Below are 21,231 nucleotides of genomic sequence, written 5' to 3'. Positions count from 1 at the left end.
AGAGGAAGAAAAAAGTGCACAAGCAACATGCATTCAACACAGACTGGTATATTTCAAGTGTTTATTTCTGTTTAATTGTAGCTTACAGCCAACGGAAACCCAAAATTGAGTTTCTGAAAAATTTAGAATTGCAGAAAAGTCCTAATATAAGCATTTTTAAAACAAAATGTCAACCTAGTGAAGAGTAATTCCCCTGTACAACGCATTATATAAAAAGCTCAATGTTTTTCATGATTACTGCATCAATGCAGCATGCCATGGAGGTTTTAAGGAAGGCCAGACTGCTTCAACAGTGGTCTTTAGTTTCTCATCCTACTCTTAAAACACACCTTGTTTATTACGTCCGTTTAGTTTGCTGGCCAATCAAGCACAGTGGCACAATGGTCATTAGGGAGGTTTTTTTCTTTTTTTGCCTAATTGTATTAAAAATTAAAATGTGTATTTCCAAAAGCTTGTCAACAGAGGGAAGGTGATGCGTTCCAAAACGTACCTTTCAGCTTTTCCTTCCACTAAACTTCCCACCACATACGAGTGGGCACAGATTTTCAAGAAGAGCCTTGTTCTTGTGAAGGTTGTCGATGACTGAACCATAACATTTCTGTTTTAGAAACCCTTTTCCTTATTGTTCTGATGTAATATCTGAACTTTTCAATTATATTCTAATTTACAGAAACGGATTTTTAGGCAAAGAACAAAATGTAAAATCAAATAAGAAGTCTGAAACATTTTGGTCAGTTTCAGTCACGTTGGACTCTCATACATCCTGAAACCATTACGACCAGGAAGTCACGGAGGTTGAGACCCAATTTTTTTTTAGCGCTAAATGACAACAAAACATCACAGAGAGAACAAATGCTTCCACCAGAGGAATATTATTCTGAATTATTTGTTGCATTAACATGCTAACTTGATGGAGGCGGTCATTTTTCCTCTGCTAAACCAGATTAGCATGTTCTGGACGACACAGGGAGGAAATGTCAGGGCCACTCGTCGCCATGACTCACCACATAATTGCGTTTGCTCAAATTTGGAGTCTGCAGCGCGAGGATCCCAGAATGAGGGCACAAATGAAAGGTGTCACATAACAACAGGAAGTGAGCAGTTTGCTGCTGGAGATCCATGTTCGACACCGAGCGCGTCCCGTCTGCGGCAGGTGAAGGCTGAAGATTAAAGATTAAAGATGGCCGCCTCCGTGCCGCTCCAGGAGAAGCTCTGTCACACGGCTGATGACGTCGGGATGGACCAGGCAGTCTAACAGGTCGTTAGTGGTAATCGGCGAAGGTCCCGAGCCCTGATTATTCCCGCGGTCCGTCGCTGAATCGCATGAGCTAAATTGAGTTAAATCAGCGCCATGTGTGTGTTTCCCCTTTGCGCCAGGAGCAACATCCTCCCCAGCCGTTTTCTCCGGTTCGTCTTCCTGACACGTTACGGGGATGAGATGTTGCCCGAACGGGAGTCGGACGGACGCAGGGACCTCGACCCCGTCTCCTCTGAGCTTTAGTCGTCCACATGAGTCCCGTTTGGCAGGCTGAGTGGGCCTCGGGTCCGGGCTGGGCTTCCCGTGGAAGAGGCCCCTCTTTCTCTGAGCGGACACTGCCAGGTTGAGATACTGCATGTTTTCTTCATGGGAGAGTTTTCCTTCCTGGAAAATATTTGATCAAAAAATATTTAATGGTTTAAACTTTGTAATGCTTTTAGAAAGATCTGTGAGTTCGCTGAAGTCCCACATTTCTTCATAACACGCCAGGAGTTCAGCTAATAATCAGACAAAACACTTTATTTTCACTTTACTCAGTGTTGTGTGGAAATGTCTGTGTGGAAAAAAAATCTAATCTGTCAAAATGGCAAATAGCAAAAATCTTTATTTCAGTCGTTTGCAAACGGAGAACACACAGTAACCACAACACAACAGCTGTACCTACAATGAGTTCTGACTTGGAGCTGCAAGCTCTTACAATATATAGGACTCCCTATACAATGTGGTCACTCAGTGGCCCAGAGCCAATTGAACAGGTTTAAAGCTCAGTCAGTAGCCACATGGTGGACAGGATGCATCTCTCCTTACTGAAAGGTCAGTTAATTATTTAGTTGACAAACATGTTCTTGTTCAAAATATGGGAGTTTCCAAAAATTAGGATTTTTTGTACCAAAAACATTGTAAGACCTCGTACGTACTCTGAGCTTCTAACATTAGACCTTAGAGCTCATTCCATCTTACTGTATTTACCTAAACTTTTTGTTATCTGTTAACAAACACTGGCTCCTTATTTTAGTCACTGACAGCCTGCTGGAGCTTTTCCAAGCAGAGGTCAAAAGGAAACCTATCTAACCTATCTAAAATAACACAATTTTTACTTCAGAGTCTGAACTTGCAAAAAGCTTCACACCAGCGACAGTAAAAGAAAGAAATCAAACAGCTCTTCTAACTGTAGGAAGTAATCAGATAAAGTATTCACCCCCGTTTTGTCATATTTATTGACATTTTAGGTGTTGGCCAACAGAAAATAATCCATTAAACATAGTTTTCAACTTTTGTCTAGGACCTAAACAATTAGTTGTGATAAATCAATTATTGAAATAATAACTGAGAATTAATTTAGTAACTGAATAATTGTTAAAAGGAGCGTAGAGACTAAGAAAAAGGAAAGAACAATGTACTAAAAGCAGAAATTAAGCTAAAACTGTACAAAAAATATACACTTTTTGCATTTAAGATACAGGAACAAAACAATTATAAATCAGTCTACAGTAAAAATCTCCTTTTAAGTACCTTTTGATATCACATTATTAATTGGTTAAAAATATATTTCAATCAATAACATTTTCATTTTCCTACTTAAAAAAAGAAAATGAAGTCGTTGTTTATCCGCATCTTTCATTTCTAAACTTATATGGAAAGGCTTAAGCAGTTAGTAAAGGAAAAAAAGAAAAACATGTCGGTATTTGGAAACTGGATTTTCAAATCCATCCCTTTGTTTTGTATTTTATCTCGCATTACGAGGTGCTTCGGCTCTTTTTCACGGCAGCATGTATTTGTTACCTCGGTGGGGTTCAGCCAGGCGTCGGTGTTGTCGTCACTCCGAGCGTTTTTCATCGCACACACAACCGTCCTGGTCACGGCTTCGCCGACTCGAGCTGCGTCGTCCACTTCCTGCGCAGCAACAGAGGCACAAACGTGAGCAAAGTCTCAATTCATTTATTGTAATTTTTGACATGTAATGCAGACAGTTTTCTCGTGTTTGTGACCCCTCTGGGAAAATGCTTAGAAATTTGCTCCCGTTTTCATTCTCAGAATAATATGCCTCCAATCAAACACCTTGTAAATTAGACAAAGATAATCTGAGCAAATATAATAAGCAGTTTTCTAATGACTTTAATTATAAGGCAAAAGAGGAATAAATCAACTTTGCCCCATTCGCAAACACATTTTCTAAAGAAAGAGATGAATACGGAAGCAACTCATACAATAAAATTGATTTTATCAATTGAAAATATTTGTTCTTTTTAATTATTTTTCCACCAAAGCACTTAAGTTTCGTCAACCCGCCCGCGGCCACCATCTTGTTGGACAAGCGTGTTTGACAGCTTCTGATTATTTGGAATATAAATTTAGGTCAATTCAAGAGAGGGAATAGACGAGTGTTATATGCATATTGTAAGATAATTATGTCATTTTGGAAATTTCAGCTATTTATTTAGAGAAAATCACAGCATTTAACTTCTTTTTCCTACAGAGCTACAAAACAATCAAATCAAATTCCTCACTTTCCCAGACTCCCAAGGAGTTTAAAAACCTCAGAGCGCCTGGGCTTGTTAGAGCCTTGTTTCAGAAAGGGTTTAGGTGAAGATCACAGGATGAAGGAGAGACGGTACCAGCTCGATCCAGGAGTTGACGCTGACGGTGATGGGATCCATTGACTCCACATAGTGCCACCAGTGCATGGGGACATAAAGAACCTGGTCACAACAGATAAGAAAGAGAGACAGAGGAAAAAAAAGCCCATTTAATTTATCAAGGATTCAATGGCAGCAATTAGTTTCTAAACTTCTGTTTCCAAAGATAAAAAGCTACTAAGTACAAAGATAATCCAGCAGATGGCAGCGTAAACCAGAACCCTGGTCGATTAGCGGTCCATCCGTTCATAAGGCGACTATTAAAAAAATACAACGCAGAAGGTTTATCGATTTCAGTCCAGGAGAGATAGAGACCAGCAGCCTTTCCTTCCATGTACACAAGTCATTTCTAAAGTAGAATAAAACAAGTCTCAGGCCTAAAGCTGTCCGCAGGAACCGAAGGGGGATTCTGATGATATTTAGGTCATTTTTTTTCAGAAGAGATTTCCAATTAAGCAGGAAACAGTGACTTCAGCTTATGAATCAACTCGCATCAACATGTCAGCGGGTTTTTCTAAAGGTTGAAGAGGCTCAATGGAGAGCAGATACAAAGGAGTGATTTCTTTGAACCAAACAAGTAAAGGAAAAAAGGAACCGTACGGTGAGAAAGAGGAAACGTTAACTCCCCCAGAGTTTACCACAGCTCTTCTGTAATTTAGCGCTCATCTTTATCTGAAGTGGGAAGTGAAGCCAATTGTCACTCGACCTGCAGACCTGGACTTAACCCTGATATCTTCCCCCCACTCGAACACATCATCCATAGAGATGGTGAGGTTTACCTTTACAAAGCTATGAGCTCTTGCTTTCTTTGACATAAAATCTCAAATCACCCAAAGGTGAAGCAGAACCACAATAATATTTCAAAGGGTGCAAAAACTTTTGCTATAAAACCGTATGAGAAAAACTCTGTTCAGATAACTTACTAGAATATACTTCCCTCCTCCAAGTGGCTCTTTGTGGGCTCTAGTGTCCCTTATATGACAGCAGGCTGACAGGAGGGGGTTAAAGAAATCGGGGAACATATGAGGCAGATTATGTCAGGTCCAGGAGTCGAACCTGCGACGCCCGCGTCGAGGACTAAGGGCCTCTAAATGTGGGTCATGCTAACTCCTACGCCACCACGGCAATCCCAGAATATGCATTTTCTAATCTGTTAAAAAAAAAATGAATAAAAGTTTGGAAAACGTCACTTTTTCCGTTCTGGTTCAGACCAGAAATTGCAAAAGGACTTTTTAAGACGGCGTACTGTATGTACTGCGTAAATAAGGTTGTAAAAGTCTGAATTTCATAGAAAGTGGCCATTGACTTATCAATCAACATTAGGAAGTAAGAAAAAAGGAAGTAAGGAAGATTTAATTTAGCCATGAAAAAGAGACTTTAATTAACTTTAAAGATAAATCAATCCAAGCCTTAGTTTGTGCATCCTGGATCAATAAACTCATCAAGTAGTGTCATCTTTGAAATTAGATTGTGTTTTTAACCTTGTCACATTCTGACCTGCCCGGGCTCCAGAGTCACCGTGTGGGCCCTGGCCCCCTGGAACTGCGGGAACTTCCTCAGGTCCGGGTGGAGAACGTGGACCTGGCTGAAGATGCTCGACTCCTCGTAGGGGATCCGGGTCGGGTAAAGCTTCGCCGTGTCTTCCGGAGGGAACAGATGCCAGCGTTTCCTGCAGAGAAGGGACACCGTTTTAATCTGAATCCAATCTGTTGCACTGTGTCCATGCCACTTAAGGAAAAAGGAAAAAACAGTGAAAGAAAGCTGAAGTTTCCAAAAACCCAATCCAAATTCCAACTCTGCTCTTATCCTCTAGCAAAGGCAGCTGCAAACCCATCAGTCCCAAACAATCTTTTCAAACCTAAAACCTAAACTACATTCCCTTAATAGTTTGTTTAAAAACTATTTGACTTTGCCAATGCTTTTTTAAAAATTTCCTGTTGATCTGATCTAGCAGAAGGCCAAATGTTACGATATCAATCAACGCCGTTGTATTGTCATAGATCAGCAGAGTTAAAAGACTGCTGGAGCGGCATTTGATTCCCTCAGAGATCAATACCAAATAAAAGAACCTGAGACCCAATTACAAGCTGTGAGACACAACTGTTGCTCCCTGAGAGGCTGCCAAAGCGAGATAACGCAGACCTTTTCCTTTTCATTTCTTGGCTCGCTCTGCCCCGTTATTGTGGCTCGCCTCGTCGTCTGCTCTTTCCTGCTCCTCTCGAGAGCACAGGGACAAATTAAATCCTTTCCAGAGGGCAGAGGACGGATCGCGTCGAGTGTCGGCAGCCGCGGTGCTCTTCAACCTTCAGTGTTGAGGAAGAGTTGGGCTCTTAAGAGGCTGAAAACTTTCACATGAGAAATGCTGCTCTGCTGCAGGTCCTGTCGGTTAAATTTAAGTGCAACATTGTTTCAGGTTTAAATGACAGGGTTTGGTTTAAACACACCCATTAAATGCAGCTCAAAAACTCACATTTCTCAGTTGTCCTCATCTGTATTTGGTTCAAAAACTTTATTTTCTAAGTATGGGATCTTTCATTCAAAGAGAGGTAAACATTACCTTAACCATAACTGTCTGATTGAAAATGGTACAGATGAACCGATATGAAAGTTTGGACCAATGTCAATATCCGGTATCCGATACTAACTGTTATTGTCAATAACCTGTAGTTACCGATATGTATATTGTATATTTCCATACACTGTTCACACTGGGTAAACGAGACCACACCAGTTCGGTTAATCAAATATCCAGCTACTTCCACCTCCTGAAACAAAAATGTAAACTGTGAAGTAAAAATTTTTTCATTATTTCTTTTAAGAATTTTATTTATTTCTTTAGTCATTTAACACTAGTATTGTTTAGTCTGTTAAACCATGTAGGTCAAGGAGTCTTTAAAGAATCAGTTAGATAGGTTTCTTTTTGACCTCTCCTTGGAAAAGTTTCAGTAGGTTGTCAGCAACTAAAATCAGGCGCCAGTGTTTCTTAACAGATAACAATAAACAGGTTAGGTAATTGTAGTAAGATGGAATAAACCCTAAGGCTTAACAAATTCCTCCATTAAAATGTCACAAGCTAAGGCTACATGCCGAGTGAAGGTACAAAGTGTGATAATGTTCTTGTTATGCAAAATTGCTCCATTAGTAAACCTGATTTTTGGAAATGCACCTATTTTTGAATAAAGATGTTTATCATCTGAACAATTAACTTACCCTAAGAATGGATGTTGCATTCTCTCTATACCCTGTTAAGAGTGACTGTGCATTAACCTGTTCGACTGGCTCTGGGCCAGGGAGTGACCACATTGTACAGAGAGTCCTATATATATATCAGAGAGTCCTAATTTGCAGCTCCAAATCAGAACTCATTGTAGGTACAGCTGTTGTGTTGTGGTTACTGTGTGTTCTCCGTTTGCAAACGACTGAAATAAAGATTTTGCTCTTTGCCATTTGCCAGAGTCTCAAGCCTGATCTGTTACTACAGATTAGATATTGTTTTTTTCCACAAAACAAAATCCAAATAAACATTGGTTGATAATATTGTACCACTTTTACCAACCGATACCCATATGTAAAAAAAAAATTACTAATGAATACCAATGTTAATGCGGATGTATCATGCAGACAGAAAATAAAATTGTTGAGCATTTTTACATTTTTAAATATTCCTTCTGTGCATGTTCTGTTTGACTTCTTCGGCACAAATTACTGCAAGGTTTTTTTTTTTTTTAACAAGAAAATGAATGGAAGAAGATTCTAAATACATATAAACTTTAATATTTAAAAGAACCTGGACCGAAGAATTGCATATTTTAAAATGGCTACACCCTTTGCTGAAATGTGATCAATTATTTAATATGAACAACAAAAACATGAGAGAAGCAACATGATCAGTGTTGTGGCTCCACTGAAGAGTTTCTACATTTTTTTCAGAATTCCAGAGTTCTCATCACTTTCCTCCTCATTTATTTAAAATGCAAGCCATAAAACTCACTATAGTGGTACCAACTCCTGTGCCAGAGAAGCAGCTATTGGTTGACCTAAAGGTCGCTATAGGTCAAATGGATGATGGACAGATGATGAAGCTAATTTCTTTGATTGACATAGGTTGTGTTCAATGTGAATTTGACGTAATGTGCAGTAGTAACGCACCCAACAAATTTTTTACCTAATAATCATTTTTCATAATTTGGCCTGTTTAATTATTTGATTCATTAATGACAAACAACGTTTAATATATATATATATATATATATATATATAAATAAAAATTCCCTTCTCACCCACCGCGGGTGGTTCTTATCCTCTGAGCTCGGGTCCTCTACCAAAGGCCTGGGAGCTTGAGGGTTCTGCGCAGTATCTTGGCTGTGCCAAGGACTGCACATTTCTGGACTGAGATGTCTGATGTTGTTCCTGGGATCTGTTGTAGCCATTGATCCAGTTTGGGGGTTACTGCCCCGAGGGCCCCGATGACCACAGGCACCACTGTGGTCATCACCTTCCAGTGAAGACCACAGTTCTTCCCTGAGGCCCTGGTATTTCTCCAGTTTCTCGTGCTCCTTTTTCCTGATGTTGCAATCACTTGGTATTGCTACATCTACCACAACGGCTTTCCTCTGATGTTTATCCACTACGACATTGTCTGGTTGGTTCACCATTACCATTTTGTCTGTCTGGATCTGGAAGTCCCACAGGATCTTAGCTCTGGTGTTCTCCACCACCTTTGGGGGTGTTTCCCACTTTGATCTCGGGGTTTCCAGTCCATATTCTGCACAGATGTTTCTGTACACTATGCCTGCCACTTGGTTATGTCGTTCCATGTGCGCTTTCCCTGCCAGTATCTTGCACCCTGCTGTGATGTGCTGGACTGTCTCAGGGGCCTCCTTGCACAACCTACACCTTGGGTCTTGTCTGGTGTGGTAGATCTGGGCCTCTATTGCTCTGGTGTTTATATATATATAATATATATATATATATATATATATATATATATATATATATATATATATATATATATATATAAAATCTTTTATTAATTTATGCCCCTCTAGCTCCAAACAAAAGCCAGAAAAGTAACATTTGGGGGGGGATTTAGCTGAAGAGCTCAGCTTGTGTCTTTTTTTTTTTTTTGATGTGTTCAGGTGTTCCTTCTTACCGTCCTTGAACCTGCAGCACCAGGTTACAGCCGTAGGTGTCCAGGTGGCACGGCGTGTTAGCTCCTTCTGTGCCAATCCAAAGAGTGCTCTCCTTCCCGTTACGTCCCTCAAAGCCAAACTCAGACCACTTTACATCCTGGAATAAACAGCAATCATTTATTCCTTTCAAAACAGTGTTGAAAATAGAACTAAATTTAGTCCATAATTATTTCAAAAATATAGAAACATGGCTGATATTGTCACCAGAGGAACAACCCTGCCATCTCATTGCTTATTTATAACCTTACACCATAAGCTGCAGTGAGAGAGAACATGTACGGCAACAAATGAAGTTGTTCAAGCAGAAAAAAGTAAACTTAAGATTGGTAATTGTTTCGAGGAAAACTGCCTCGTCAGTTATATACTACCAAAGCAAAAACACTAAATCCCATAAGGTCCCAGAATAATGAAGTCATTATTCTATAAGAAAGCAGCTGGAAATTACAGACTGGTCAATTTAGCCTTGAGGAAGCCTTCCTCCCGGCACCATGATTCTCTTAAGCCCATGTCTGCTCGTCTCAGAGCCATAAATGTCAGTAGATAATAATTGCAGGTGGATACCCAGAAACACTTTATCACACAGACTAGAAAATGTAATAAATTCCAGGACATTGTTAAAAAAAAAAGTGACACTTATGTAATCAGAGGACGAGTCAGTTAGTTAATAAAAAGCTGCTGGTGCCGCTTCATATTGAAGACAAACGTAAAATGTCAAACAAGAGGCTCAAATTAAATGCAACATGGGAACTGCTATTTTGGCTTTTAAGGCTGTGTTTTTTAACAGAATGCTTAATATTTGAATTGTTGAACATTACAAACTCTTCCACAAAGTTTGGCAGGCTGAAGTGAGCAGCATATTTTTATTTATTATTATATTAAATTAAATTATGAGCTAGGATATCTGAGGAGTCCGCACATTAGTTGAGACTAAAATATAAAAAAATAAAAAATAAATATTACGTTTAAATTAAGAATATTTATTGAGTACATTTCTATGAAAAAATGTCTGAAGACTTTTTCTTTTTAACAAAACTCACAGGTGGTCCAACCATTAGCATTCAAGACGCTCATAGGAGAGCACTTCTTGTTCTTCTATAACATTTCACAAAGTTAGAGGAAACATGGAGAGACCGAGAACCATTCCTTTGTTACATCATTCAGTTTTGGGACTTTTGTTCTGTTCCTTTCAGCTCACCCAAAAGGTTTTTTAATTTTTATTTTAGGATTTAGGTCACTGAAGAAGGCTGTGTTTTTGTCTGCTGATCCGTTTCAGCATTGATTTGACCACATGCTTTGAAACATTATCCTGCTAAAAGTTGCAATAACAAGCTGTTTTCTATTTATTGGTTGAGTCCACCAGATTTTTTTTGTTAAAATCTCAATGTACTCCTTGGCGATACTGTATCCAATAGTGCCCAAATACCCAAGGGAAGCGAAAAGCGGGGCATGATGGTTACCTCGAACATGGAAGGTTGATCGTGAAACAGCGTGGTGATGTACTTGTAGTCAGCATAAGCCCAATACTTTGAGCAGGGGTATTCAGAGAAAGACCCCACATCGGTCTGATGCTGAGTCCAGCGCAGAAACTGAGCCACTGTGGCCTCGATGTACGAACACTGAGTCTCAAACAGAGGAGCTACAAAGAGGGAGGAAGAAACAAGAGAGTTTGGATGTACAAACTTCAGTCCTATTCATAACCACTTTGTTTTTAAACATTTTAAATTAATTATATAAACAAACAAAAAACCTACAACACATTTTTATAAGTCCTTCTGTCTTTTTTCAATACTTTCTTATGGTTTTCTTTCCAACTGCATTTTAAACCTCAATTAATGAACAACTTTAACCTGGTGAGAGCCAGAGTAGGCTCACTGTAGCTTGAGGTCAGTTTTTTGCTAAACATGGATTTTAAATGATTTATTACTGAGGAGTGACGCCTTCCCTCTGAAGAGATCCATCATCTGCTCTTACTGTTTGTTGCCTCTTTCCTTCCGAGCCTGAATCGGATCAGCCTGTCTTGAAGGCAGCCTGACAGATGCTGTGCAGTCCAGTGGAGAACAGGCCAGCCCTGGGTCATGTTCAGGAAAACTGCAGGATGCCGCAAATGATCCAAAATCCGTCTGGTCTCCTCTGGGCTGAAGGGTTTGATGGAGTTCACGGCAGCCATTGCCTGGGGGTCCACGCTGTTCACAGGTTGCAACATGGGAATAAGATACGGTATTAGCAGAGTCAGCGTTTAATATCTGTGCCAAACACAGACAGCATGCAGAAGGTATAGAACGATGTCTTCTTTTTTGAGGCTCACAGCAAATGGACTCATTATGAGATTATGATACATTCTGTAAAATGTATCTCTATGTTTCCAATACAGTTTATTTGGATCACTAATAAATTCACTTGACTTTTGAATCCGATGATAAACAGACTGGTCTTGGTTTATTAAACGCACTTTTCAGTCATTTGGATGTCATTGATTTGTTTGGTCTTTGCCCTCATTTCTTCTTTGCATTTTTAATCTCTATTTACAACTATGCTATTTGATAAACATAAAATAGAAGGACTTGTAATTCCTTCCCTGGTCTTTTTGTTTAAAAACTTTGCATAACACACTATTGATGTTTGCTTTGGTTCTTTTTCCTCTTTGGGTTAATTGACTCTTGACAGATTCTGACCTCAAATAAACTAAAATAACTCAGAAAACCCAGCTGCTGGTAGATACGCCTTACTGTAACATAACTTGATTTTCTAACATAAAACTACTTTTGAATAAAAAGCAAAACCACCATAGTGTATATCAGAAGAGATTTCTGAAATGAGAGCAAGATGACAACGTATGACCACAAAACCTTTACAGGCAGTGATGTCTTTGTTAGCAACAAAAGGTCTTTTAAAAAAAAAGAAATCTTCTGTATGTTAATGCTATTTGTATATTGTGTGAAATGTAAGAAGATTTATAAATAAGATTTGTTCGGATAACAAATATACTATTTAATCACATCCTGTTTGGTTTGCCAGGTTAGTCATCTTGTATCTGTTTTGAACGTCGTTCCTGTTTAATGGCTTTTTGTTTTCTGGGACGTGTTTGGTGTGCTCTGAAAGCAATTTCCCGAAAAAAAAATCACAAAAAACTATTAAAATTGAGTCTTGCTGGGAAGCTAAAGCTAATTTTGAACTTCCGCACTGAATGCTAATGAACAGCGGGAACTCTAGAACATATTTATCTTTTGCTTTTAGTATACTCGGGTGATTAAGAAGACGTCTACTCTAATGTCAAACTGAATGCCAGCTGAACGGGACTGTACGTTTGCTGAAAAAGAAAAACGGAACATAAAGCTACTTTTTGAATATGCTAGCTGTTTTTTTTTTTTTTTTTTTTTTGGTAAGCACAGATTCGTGTTTTCCGTTTAACAGTGAACATTTCCCAGTAAATCCAGCTCCAGCTAGCTTCGTGGAGACGTACGTGGAAAAGCGACACTCACCTACACGTGGAGAGGGACTTCTGGCGGATGTAAACAAAACTCACATGACACAGCGCGCTCTCAATTTACATTTGGCCCTTTTCTACATGTAACTGCTCCATTTTGGCTCTTTTTCCTGCTCCAACGTCTCCAGCAAAGCTCGCGCGTGAAGCGGCGCCGTAATGGCGGCGGTAGCGCGCCAGTTTCCCAACGCTGCGATCTATTTCCGTTTGGACATGCGCAGTGGAGCAGTTTCCCCAAAAAAGGGGACTGTCGGCTCGGCTGTTATTATTTTGTCCACCACAATAGCCGAGCAGCGCATCTGTTGTCCTCCAAACAGAATTAAAAGTGAGCTTTCGGGCGACACTTGACAACCGAGCGAGCGGCGACGATGGGTGCGGCCTCGAGCAGCGAGGCAGAAAGGGAGCCGCTTCTTGCGCCGACTTCCGCCGGGACGACGAACAGCCTGCCCGTAAACAGCCGGGTGTACGGCAGAAGATGGCTGGTTTTGACCCTGTTTTCTCTGCTGGCGTTCATGCAGGGGATGGTGTGGAACTTCTGGGGACCCATCCAGAACTCGGCCGCGAAGGCGTACGGGTTCACCAAGTCTGACATCGCAGTTCTGGTTCTGTGGGGCCCGGTCGGGTTCTTACCCTGGTTGCTGTTTATGTGGTTAATGGACAAAAAAGGTGAGCTGTTCTAATTTGGTACAACGTGTCCCGTCTGGACATGATATTGCTGCTTGACCCCTGACCCCTGTCAATACCGTGACACACAGGTTATCGAAGTATCGATCATCAAAACACACAAAAGTTTGGGTGACGAACATGAGATATCGCAGCTTTTTAAAGACATGAGTATTACCTACTGCTATGGTTTTTTATTTTTTATTAATGTATGAATAGTCTTTGTATGATCATTTTGAAAACAAAACAAATAAACATATTTTTGCAAATTTTTTAAAATTGATTTCTGATCACAGTTTAAATAATCAAATTAAAGTATAAGTACATTTTCTCCCCTACACTTTAAAATATTCTTGCATTATAAAATAATCAATTTCAGGTGTTGCCAGTCTGGATGTTTTAGATTTTGAGCTGATAAAATGCAACTAAACAACAAGCAAAACAAAATGTGAAGCAGTCTTATGATGTGGCCTTGATTTAGAAACTGTAAACAACCTGGCATCTTTAGACACTTTCGTGTGCACTTGTATTTTCTTACAGTGCACATTAGAGAAGAGGTGTCCATTTTCCATTGACAGGTCATGTAAATAAGCAAGAGAAGTCTTCATTTGACGCACCCTAAAGCCGCGCTGCCCTGGGTAAAGAGCCCATATCATAGCTGTAAATCGACCAAATGAGGAATTAGTCATTCCATGGCTTCCTTCAGTAAGTTTACAGCTGTAGCTGGAGCCATATGAACATAAACACGATTGATGATGCATTGGAACATATTTACATTTTAAAACTTCAGATGTCACTGACGTCAGCTTTGAGAAATTCCTGAATATTTCGGGAAGCGCTTTCGATTTATGATGAGGAAGTTGAAGAACCCGACTAAAGCCTCTGCGTCAGAGTGGGCCCCACCTAACCAGCACAGTCTGCATCACCTGACACAAAGTGTGTAATATCCACACTGAACTGGTTAGAAGTTTTGTCTGACGAAGTGCTGCGTTTCATTATCCTGATTGTAAACATGCACAAGCCCGAGTGGAACAGTCTTGTGATCCTGAGTCATCAGCATTTTGGGAGTTCTGTTTTCAAAGTTGGTTTCAATCGGCGTTTCTCATTCTGTACATAAATGTCAGAAAATTCATAACGTTGAGCCAACGTAGGGCTGACTTATAAAACCTAAAAAATAATGTTTAAAAATGAGGACAATATGTCCCGTTTTCTCAAATTACATTGTCACATGGTCTGATTTTGTGTACAAGAGCAGTTGATACAGGTTTCAACCTTGCCTGCCTTCATGGATTTCTGTGCCGCACATACACACAAGTTGCCATCCACATGCAGGGACACGAATCAGTGAGGGAAAGGATTTCGCTCCCTGCTGAGAGCTCCCACTCACTCTGAGGTAGAAACTGCTTGTGAACAGCGAGGCAGGTGTCGCCATTTAAAGAGAAATCCAACCAAACCGAAGCGTCAGTGCTACAAAAGATACTTCGAGAGTATAATTATTTGGTGATGCAGACTGCTTTCCAAAATTCTGATCCCAACATTTCACCTGCAATGTTATTACCACTTTGCAGTCTTCTTGGAAGCACATGTTGGTTATGAAACCAATTCTGTCCGCTGATAACTGTTGCTCACGTCCTTTTGTTCAGTTTTAGACCAGAGTGCATCCGCCGGTTTTATTAGAAGACTTTCATGAAAGAGGCTGGTCACTGTGGACGAAGGATTTTTATCTTTACTCTCTTGGCAGAAAGAAAACTTGAAAATGAAAACATCTGACTGCAGACCGAGTCAATAAATTAGAATATTATTAAAAAGCCCATTTATTCTAGAAACTGTACATCCATGATGTAGACATAAAAAGCTTTTGACGAGTTTTATTTCTTTTAATTATGATCATTTTTCACTTACAGGTGATCTAAAACATTAGAATATTAAATGACTAATACAATAACTACTTTTAAAAACACAAATATTAATAAAAAGTAAGTTTAATTCTTACTTAAAGGTGCATTCCGTGATACCTATAAGTGATATTTTTGAGAGGTTTGCTTTACAAAACACAGTTAAAGAGCAGAGAGACGAGTATAGCAGCCTCTTAAAATATCCGCTCCTGCAAATGTTTGTAAAGAAGAACGAATCGTTAAGCAGTAATGCCATGTGTGAGATTTTAAATGGTTATTTTAATTTTTGGATGTGCTGACATTTGGTTCCCGATAAATCTTTTTATTTATTTATTTGTTCCTCCTGCATAACTCAGTCATATTGAATTTTAATTACACTTAATGGAAAAAACAAAAACAAAACACATTTCTTTCATCTGAAAAGGGGAACTGGTTGGTTTTGAAGTGTTTGAAAAAAATTTAAAACAAGCGTTAAAATATATATTCATCTTATGGGTTCTCCTTAAAATTAATGACAGATCGGGGTTTTTTTTCTTTCTTTTTTTTGGGATGAAATGCATCTTTTTCTCACAAGAAACATCTTGACAAGATGTTTAGGGGGTTTTTTTAGTCCTAATTTCCTTGACTTGTAATTGTACCACAGACGGCTAACAGCCTTTGATCTTGGTGCCGTACCTTGATATCACTCCTATGAATGAGATAAAGCTTTATGGTGACTGTATCAACTTACAGTGTGCAATACCACTACGTAGCTGGTCTACTGACCCACATAAGGAGCAGAGAATAATGCTGCCGATATGATTGGTTTCTTGCGTAAGTCAAATATATTCTTACACGCAGCTGTTTTGCAGGCAGCCTTTGTTGGATATTACTTTCAGGCGTCAGAAATGCATTTTGATTCTCTTCACGGCCATGATTTGTCATCGTTTTGGACAGCGTTCACTGGAGCACATGGCCACATTTGGCCCGGTTGACACTTCTCTACCTGCTGAGATCACAGAGGTCACCGGAAGCAAACAACGCAACCTATGAAACAGCATGTATAGGACAAATTGTGAACACGGCGTCGTTGTGAAAGAAACCACTTACTCGTTTTAGTTGCTTCCTGTCTATCCGTCGTCTTCTTTAATGTCTGTGCCTTTTGCTGTCCAGGATTACGGGCTTCCCTCTTGCTCTCGGCCTTCTTCATGCTGCTGGGATCGACCATGCGAAGCATCCCGCTGACAGACCTGCACCTCAGACGTTGGTAAGAGTCCTGCATGCGTTATGGAAGCAGATGGTCTTAGAGGGCAAACGTGACTCTGAGGGTGAAAACGAGGCACGCAGCGACTTGCAAACTGCGGTGCGGTTATTTCGGAACTAGACATATTTTTATGGCCAACCTACAGCTTGATGGGAAGAGAGACCAGCATGGCAAAGTCAGGACCTCTTCTTGTCTGACGAATCTGATAGTGAGGTGTAGCTGCCCTTGCACCCTTTTTGATTCAGTGTCAATTGGGAATTTGAGGCATTTATGCTAAACAAATTTTCTAACTTAAAGCACAAAATCTGAACATGAACTTATCGCAAAAGGTGATATACGTCTGATTTGTTCTTTTATGTTTAATGTACAGTAATCATGTTTGTCAGTACTTCTATCGATCGGTATCCTAAGTTAAGTAGGCGAGGTCAGAGGAGGTTTAGAGTGATTTATCTCTTGCTGCTGCTTTATTCATCCTTCCACGAAGGATAAACTATGGACGCTTCCATACTCACTCATCTGACTCAATAGCTCTTAAGTTGTAATTACTAGGCAACATGGCAAAAATATTACCACAGCTTTTTTTTATTTCACTGGAATTCTTGGTACTAAAGTTGATGGGTACAATAAAAGCACAGAGACTTTAAGCTAAAAAATTTCAAATTCTGAACATATTCTCATCAGTTTGTGAAAATTTGCCAAGCTGGATCAAGCGCAGTTAGCATTCAATTAATTACACTGAATATTGCAGTGTAAATGACATTACACTGTGTCGGAAGCCTGTGTTTTTGTTTTTTTATTTATTTTTTGCCTTCGTCAAAGTGCTTGAGGGAATGATGATCTCAGACTCTCCTCAAGTTATTTTGTTTGTTGTTTTTCACCTGAAGAGGATCGATCTAAGAGTACAGCATGCAGCTTCAGTTATTACAGCCAGAAGCTAATCAGGCCTGAAATTAAACCTGAACATTCAGAGCCACATAAAGACGGTTACAAAGTCGGCCTTCTATCACCTGAAGAACACTTCCAGGATTAGAGGACTAATGTCTCAGCGAGAGCTAAAGAAACTTATTCATGTGTTTATCTTCAGTCCCATTGACCTCTGAGGTCTTCAGGTTCTGGTTCTGCTCTGCACCTCCAGAACCAGGACCAAACACAGAGAAGCAGCATTCAGTTTCTATGCACCACAAATCTGTGGTTCATAAAACTTCAAAACCCTGAGCTCCTTTAAATCTAGACTAAAAACTCACATCAATCAACATATTTGTGTATTTGCTTGATTTGGATGACAGCATTTGACTAAATGTAATCTTTCTTGCTTGTTTCGTAATTGGTGACAACATGATGCTTTTATGATGTAAAGAGCTTTGAACCGCCTTGCTGCTGAAATGTGCTGCACAAACCTGACTCGATTTGAGCATCAGCAAACGCTCGGGTGTAATGCTGATAGTCGCAAAATGTCAGCAAGCTTACAAGTTAAGCAGGAAAACCACATTTCCTATAGACCGCAAAGTACAGCAGAGAGCTTGAAGCTTCTCCATTGGCCAATGAGCAACCGGCAGTCTTCTGACGTTGCATTTCCAGTTTGATTTTAGTATTGACCAGTCGATACTAATTCGTTTCTGGCAGCTTGTACCAGTATCCACTGGAAAATCCTATAAACTGAGCGGAGTCGACTGTTCCTTTTTGGACCTGGGAGGGATTCCCAGATATTGGAGAGTCTTGCAATGGTGATGATACTGGTAACTGTTTCTATGCCATAGTCAACCACTATATTCTCCGTTTTCCTCTGTTTTTCATCTGTGAATCCTTCACTCTGACCTTTAGCATTTTGGGTAATTTTTTTTCCGCTGAGCATCTGCTGTTGTGGAACTCTATCCAGCGGACTCGATATTACATGAAAAATGCAAGCTTGTAACACGTGGAATAGATCAGGCAGCAAACTGTTGCACTCCAAACATTGCACACAGTGATCCTGCAGTGGAGATATATTTGTGATATACTGTTGCATACCGCTGTAATTTAAAAAAGGCTTTTCTCTGTCTGTTTTTAAACCACTTCTCAAATCTTATTTTTTTTGTCTTTCATGCTAATCTCACTCTTTTTCTGTCTTTTTTTCATTTAAATCTGTTTTGTTTCTTCTTACACTAGTCTTATGCATTTTCTTCTGGGCGTTTACTGTATACTGCACTTTGGTCCTTTGTGGTGTTTAAAATGTGTTATAAATGAAACTGGGCTCGGTGCTAATTAGTTATTGGATTATTCTTGCTATGCTGTCAGTGAATAGGATTTTAGTGGTGATTTAATTTTAAATGTTATTTCACATATTGCGTTTTTCATCTTATGAGTGAATATTTGGTCAACGTTTTCTGGCCAAGCATTTCATTCCTCAGTGGAGAGAAATGCAGCCGCACTGAGGAACTTGATTCTGAACGCAAACTGCTTGTATCTTAAGCACAACTCTCCTTTCGTATAAGGTGGCAAAAATAGGAAAACAAACTTTCTATTTAATTTTTTTTGGTCGCCTGTAAGCTCAAGGTTTCTATTTCACGGTATGCAAGTTCTCTGAAAAGTTTATTTCGATTATTAAACTGTTTCAAAAATGCATTTTCATTGTGTGGATAATTTCCTTTGGGCTCCACCATGAGGCAGGAAATCCAAATGAAGCCTGCAGAAAATTGTTTCTGTTAATTGAGTCAGCTAATATCAGTAAAATTGTTCCTCGTAAGTGCTAATAAATAATATCTGTTTGTGTCTCATTGGGGATTTGGTAAGAAGGGATTTGCTGTGCACAAAAAAAAACAGAGCTCAATTCAGTGCCACTCTATATAATAAACTTAGTTTCTAATCATTTTTAAAAGAAACAATTAAAATGCAGGAACTGATGTGACATTTCTGTGTCCTTTTAATATATTTATTTTTATGGATTAAAATAATATTTATTTGTCAAATTATATTATTTATTGACGTGTTGAGAGGCGTATCTGTTTTATATGCTTAAAATAAAAATAATTCCTCATAAAATGAAACTTTCCTCATGAGACGGTTTTACATCAACTGTATCTTCAGTAAGAAGCTTGTTGAGATTCCCTGTAATACAGACTGCTAGAGGTGCTCACAGCCACCATCGCCTAACTCCTTTAAGAATCTTCAATAATGAGTTACAAAAGCATTTACCTGAAGTATTTTTAAATTGAAAGTGAACAGAACAGAGATTGGAGTGGAACAGCTCAACATTTTTCTGCTCACATGTTTTTTTTAACTCCAAAACTGAAGTGGACGACTTACAAAGAGGAAATGAACTGCAAAGAAACCGTGCTCAGCCAGCCCGTTCTCCTTTCGAATGCACCCAGAGCTCGATTTTCACAAACTGTCAACACAAGCTAAAACTTTTTGGGATTTTCTCCTCCTTCTTCTTCAGCGCAGCGTGCCTTACGTCTCACCTTATCTGAGTCCAGCCACACAACACCATACATCATCCGTTGGGATCTGACGCGCCGGAGCTCAGCAGTGCGCAGCCGCAGCCGCCCGCTGTTTCCTTTGGCAGGAGATGCCCTGCGCGGCCGTGACCTTCAGCTCTTTTGGAGTTTTCCTTCAAAGGGGGAAAACAAGAAAGCCCGGTGAAAGCCGAGATAACATTAATCACACCGCAAATGTTAGTGCGACGCGGTCCAGATCCATCTGCTTAATAAATGTAATAGGTCAGAGCTTGTGAAGCCATGTTTTAATGGATGACCTACTGCATTCTCGGAGGGAAGAAGAAAAGTCAAAGGATGCTGTAGCTCCACGGACCACCAGCAGGTGTCAGTCTTTCCCTTGCACTAGCGGGGATTCGGCTCTGCTTTGTGGCGTCGCTGTGGCGTGTGCTGCCTCTCTTGTAGCCGCCACTTGTTTTGTATCAGACATATGGAGCTGAAATGACTTTGACTTTGTGATGGAGGGGAAAAACTATACATTAAACATTCAAATAGCTGAAACTGGCTGGCCTACAAATTGCGAATAAGTTTTAAATCAAGGGCGTTACGTGATCAGTCAAACCCCAGCAGGGACTTTTCCCGTTTCTGTGATCAGTGTTGTAGTTTAGAAACAGTAACGTTCCCTCAACCCTCCCTGCAGCTCTGTTTGTTCCAGACATCTTTTCATGTTTGATAGGCGAGGCCCTTCTCTTTGTGATTTACCTTTTGATTTGCCTCTTTGTTTCATGTTTATAGGAATGTTTTTAGGGAATCAAAGGAAGCCGGGGGATGCTGACCGGTCCAACTTCCTTTCTCTCTCTCTCTCTCGTGTGTGTGTTTGTGTGTGTGTGTGTGTGTGTGTGTGTGTGCGCGTGCGTGCGAATGTATATGCGGAGCTGCTTAAAAAGATCTTTGATAACCAGGCCGAACGCGAAGGTTTTTTTTTTTTGACTAATTTCGAACAAGATTCAAGGTTTGCATCAGTGGTCACTGATTAGACCTTGCTGTGATCCGTTCTTACTCTCAGATGAAAAAGGTCAGCCTTTTTAACCTTTTCCGTCTCCTTTGTTTTCAGACGTTCGCTCATTCTCTTGCCATTTTCGGTCTCGCTCTCTCTGTCTGGCATTAACATACAGAACAGCTGTGTGATTAGCGCAAACCAGGTGGATTCCACTTTCCTTCGCAGACCGTCTCATTGGCCGCCAGATTGCTTTCCGCCGCTCTCGCAGGAGGCTCTTATATTACCCCTGATTGCTGCGGTGCCATTTTCCGCAGGAGAATTGGGTTGGCCTTTTTTGTTTTTGTTTTTTTTCGCAGTGGGGCAGGTTTCTTCTGTGTCTCGTTCTCAATCAAATTCGGCCTGACAGGGTTCCTCGACTGTGATTAATTGTCACTTTTTGAAATGGCCACTCCA

At 40.0% G+C, this 21,231-nt stretch overlaps 2 protein-coding genes across 3 annotated transcripts in view; one reads left to right on the top strand and one right to left on the bottom strand.

Moving 5' to 3' along the window:
* Window positions 1-47: 47 nt before the first annotated feature.
* On the bottom strand, window positions 48-16,316 carry hspbap1 (hspb associated protein 1). Of its 2 annotated transcripts, none has more exons than XM_055031289.1 (8): window positions 16,215-16,316; window positions 11,058-11,269; window positions 10,544-10,722; window positions 9,047-9,183; window positions 5,392-5,563; window positions 3,874-3,957; window positions 3,041-3,151; window positions 48-1,642 (listed from the first exon to the last, which is right to left on the bottom strand). In XM_055031289.1, exons 2-8 carry the CDS (start codon window positions 11,251-11,253, stop codon window positions 1,175-1,177), a joined length of 1,347 nt encoding a protein of 448 aa, XP_054887264.1. In that variant the 5' UTR covers window positions 11,254-11,269; window positions 16,215-16,316; the 3' UTR covers window positions 48-1,174. The 2 variants fall into 2 exon arrangements, with proteins under 2 accessions (XP_054887264.1, XP_054887263.1); XM_055031288.1 differs by lacking the exon at window positions 16,215-16,316 and adding an exon at window positions 12,566-12,753.
* Window positions 12,786-21,231, top strand: part of slc49a4 (solute carrier family 49 member 4) — a 41,296-nt gene continuing 32,850 nt past the window's right edge. Inside the window, exons 1-2 of the mRNA XM_055031287.1 lie at window positions 12,786-13,233; window positions 16,278-16,371. Of these exons, the coding sequence (XP_054887262.1) occupies window positions 12,936-13,233; window positions 16,278-16,371 (392 nt within the window). The 5' untranslated portion in view covers window positions 12,786-12,935. The remainder of the gene's footprint in view (window positions 13,234-16,277; window positions 16,372-21,231) is intronic.

Source organism: Poeciliopsis prolifica, unplaced genomic scaffold (genome assembly GCF_027474105.1).
Source record: "Poeciliopsis prolifica strain line A6 unplaced genomic scaffold, Auburn_PproV2 SCAFFOLD007, whole genome shotgun sequence".
Taxonomy (NCBI): Eukaryota; Metazoa; Chordata; class Actinopteri; order Cyprinodontiformes; family Poeciliidae; genus Poeciliopsis; species Poeciliopsis prolifica.
Note: the sequence above shows the minus strand (reverse complement) of the source record. Positions and strands in the feature narration are given on the sequence as shown.